This window comes from Solanum dulcamara, chromosome 10 (genome assembly GCF_947179165.1).
Source record: "Solanum dulcamara chromosome 10, daSolDulc1.2, whole genome shotgun sequence".
Classification (NCBI taxonomy): Eukaryota; Viridiplantae; Streptophyta; class Magnoliopsida; order Solanales; family Solanaceae; genus Solanum; species Solanum dulcamara.
Window position 1 is genome coordinate 67,382,137 of NC_077246.1, and position 3,811 is coordinate 67,385,947.

Sequence of the window (3,811 nt, forward strand, 5' to 3'; positions counted from 1 at the left end):
AGAGGACAAAAAGAGGAGAGAGGCGAGTGAGAGTGCATAAAGAGAGGCGAGGGAGGGAGAGAGAAGACAAAAATTTGCTATAAAACCCTAACTATAGCTATGAATTGTAATTCTTTCAAATTATAATTGTGTATAATAAATACATATCACGTATTTGCCTTTCGAGGTAAGTTTTTCAAGAATAATTAATGAATGGATAAAAAAACCAGCCCAAATTTAAATTGGTCATATTTTCATGAGCCACTTTTGTGACCTTTCATCTCACCTAAGACATGTCTATTTATGCAAATGAACAAGAAGTGTACTACCTTTTCTTTCCTTTTATCTTCAGTAGGATCTATGCATTTGATACAACAAATAAACAAAATTTACACCATCATATCAAATTAACTTGATCAAAATTGCAAATAGCAATTCCCCAGCTTTAGACATGGATTTTTGTAACAAAACTGAACTCCACAAAGGCAACAGTTATAGTACCAATTATAATACACTCGTTTCCATCTATGACATCTTCGCGTGCTAGTAATTTGGCCCCAGAAGAGATAGAAGGAAGGTCCGATAATTGCCAGAAGTCTCGGAAAAAACAGCATCGTTTAGACACTTTTTGTATTTCTTTCGGTATTCTGCTTTTATATACTGCATATCGATCTCAGCTCGTGTTACTATTATTCTAATAAGAGCTGCATCGTTCGTTCCCAAGCCCTTCATAGCCTTATGCAATTGCTGAATGTAAAAAAGCAAAAATAGCTTGAATGTGTACAAGTTTAAAGTCAAGAATGATTTTACCAAGTTTAACATAATATAGAGTTAAATGAGAAAAGATTATCTTTATAGATATGGAAAGAAACATGCATTTAAATGAGATAAACTAAAAAGTACTCCCTAAAGGAAAAATGAAATGTGGAGGATAACATTATTTGTTAGAATCAAACAAGTGTCATGTTCGAGAACTACTCCAATCTGGGCTTAGCCATTGGCAGGATATTGGCGTTACCCACCAATCCCCCTTCCCCTGCCAACATCTGCCACATGCAGCATGTTGTTCGTCATAATGGAACTCATTATCTTGGCTCTGATACCACTTTTTAGGATTAAAATCTTATCATCATACCAAAATCTATTGCTGATATCAAGACGCAACTTTAATCTTAGCCAAGCTCATCAAAGTTTGTGCTATGTTCAACCAAGACTCCAACTAAGCCCAACACCTAGACCTTATCATAGGCAGGATGTTTGCATTATCCAACATTATTCAACAAAAATTTAAGTGATATACACTAATTGTTATCATTTTTACAAGAGTACCAATTAATATTTATCGTAGACGAATTCAGAGTATGATAAACTATACCTTCGCGAAGTAGCTTGCTGGATTCTTAGCACATTTCAAGATAGTCAAGAGGCCAAATCTAAAGAGCCCTGAGGTTTCTCTTTTTACTGCCTGTGCAACATTAAGTATGTATCCATTATTAAACTAGAATTATAAAGGTTAATCAACCTGATTAGAGAGTACTAAAGTAAGTGAACTTACAGTTCTTAATTTATTCTTATACTTGTTTTTATAAGCATAACTAACAGCAGCTAAATGTGCACTACTGCTTTCACAGAAGATGCGTATAAATGTCTTCTCATCAGTACCCCATCTCTTCTCCCCTGCTTTATACAGAGCTTTAGCATCACGTTCCGCTAAAACACTGTCAACTTCTGGTCCTTCATAGCGTATTGTACGTACATACGATAAAAGCAACTGTAATATAAAAACAAACAGCACCGATACGTACATCAGTATCTTCTTTGTAAATACTTTATCTACTATAACATGAGTAAATTCACATAACTTTTTAATGTTTAATAGTGTGACATCCCTAAATAAAATTTCTGGTTCCGCCACTACTTGTTATAGTTTTGCTCCATGTAGAAATTGACTCTTCCTATGGATGGTGAAAAATTCAAACACAAAAACAGATTACTACATGAAAGGAATTTCAAAAGCCTACATACGAAGACAAAAGGGAGTTGCTCAGATGGTAACCACCCCTCACTTCCAATCCTAAGGTTGTGATTTCGATTCAGCAAAGGATGCAAAAAGGTGGTAACAAGCTAGAATGAAGAAGAAGTTAGCACGACAATTATCATCAAATGCAGAGGATAATATGAGTACCTTTTTGTGATCATCAGATGTTCGCGACTCAATATCATGCTCAAGGTAAACACCATTCATGTTATAATAGATTTGCTTGAAATATTGTATCTGGGAAGGAGTCCTCGAACATATTACTTCAGTAGCAACTCTGAGATCAACAACAACGCCACTCAACCCTTGCCTGACTATAGTAGCATCCCTTACTGCTGGATCATGCATCCATAGCAAGAACGCTTTCTGAATTCATCAATCCAAATAACACAAAATCAACACACAAAATTCAATGTATACAAGTTAAATTCTACGTCAACAATATATATCTACACCTTGTTGTCACCACTAAGTTCTCTGGATAAGCGATTACTAAGCTCTTCGGAATACATAACTCTGTATTCCTGTTGGATGAGACCACGTTGAGTTGCATCGCGATGGGCAAGGATGTTAATGATTGATGCAGTATCACATCCAAATCCTGGTGTAACCAAAAAAAAGCATTGTAGTAATTATTTTACTTAAATCAATTGTCAATGCAAATATCAGTTAATGAGCAAAGTATCATATGAGAAATAATAATCAACCACTTTAAAAGATATAAACGGTTCAATGTTGAATTTTGAATTCATAAAACTTAAATCTTGAATCCGAACTACAAATAAAAATGTCTAAAGACTATATAATACACCGTAAGGGGGTGATATAATTAAAATGATCATTTTGTGTTTGTTATCTTGCTTATATATTGTAGCAAGTATTAGAATCTTAGAATATGCTTATGTGATGAATGATACGAAAATGTTTGGCTAAATCTTTTCAAATTTGCTTATTTCAAGAAGTGTTTTTTTAAAAAAGTAATTTTGAAAAGTGTGAATTTGGTCCATTTGGGTGAAAAAAATATTTATTCAATAACTTTTGCTGCTATTCAATAATTCTTTTAAAAAATAATCTAAAAACTTGACCAAACACATCAATCCTCTTAAATAACCATTTTTCTAAGAAAAATAAATACTTGTATCTATGTAGAAGCTTGACTAAAAATGCTTTTGATCAGAAAGAATTAAATGACAAACAACAACGTTACCCAGTGTAACCCCACAAATAAAGTTTGGAGTGAATAAAATTTACACAGATCTTATCCTTTGTGAGATAAAGAGACTGTTCAACTTAAAAGAAGCAAAATTAAATCCCGAATGAAACGAAAATAACAACAGCAAAATAGCAAAATGATAGAACAAAACCAACAAAGAATCGTAAAAATCAAAGAATAAAAAGTGAATTGAATAAGATGAAATTACTAACTTACCCTTGAAAGCTTTATAAAGTTGTGCGGCATCATCGCGGGGCGAAGTTAAAACAGGAGGTATAATCAACGAAGCCATATTATATTATCTGTTAATTAATCCCTGCAGCCTGGTGCTCATTGTTTTTCTCGAGAAAATGATCTTTTATGACTATTTACAAATTAATTTTTTTTTAAAAAAATAATAATTGATCTCCGCGGCTAATTGTTTCTCTCTCTCGTTTAATGAAAATCGTAAAGGTGATAGAAAAAGAGAAATAAAGAGACCTTCAATAAATTAAAGGAGACATACAAAAGCAAGTGATTCAAAGAGTAGAATTGGAAACTTCACATGAATGGTACAACTATAAATGCGTCTCACCATAAAA

At 33.2% G+C, this 3,811-nt stretch overlaps 1 protein-coding gene across 1 annotated transcript; it reads right to left on the reverse strand.

Moving 5' to 3' along the window:
• Positions 1 to 522: 522 nt before the first annotated feature.
• LOC129871702 (annexin D5-like) lies at positions 523 to 3,522 on the reverse strand. The gene is made up of 6 exons (XM_055946662.1): positions 3,447 to 3,522; positions 2,473 to 2,618; positions 2,165 to 2,383; positions 1,535 to 1,750; positions 1,355 to 1,444; positions 523 to 726 (listed from the first exon to the last, which is right to left on the reverse strand). Exons 1-6 carry the CDS (start codon positions 3,520 to 3,522, stop codon positions 523 to 525), a joined length of 951 nt encoding a protein of 316 aa, XP_055802637.1.
• Between the last annotated feature and the right edge of the window lie 289 nt (positions 3,523 to 3,811).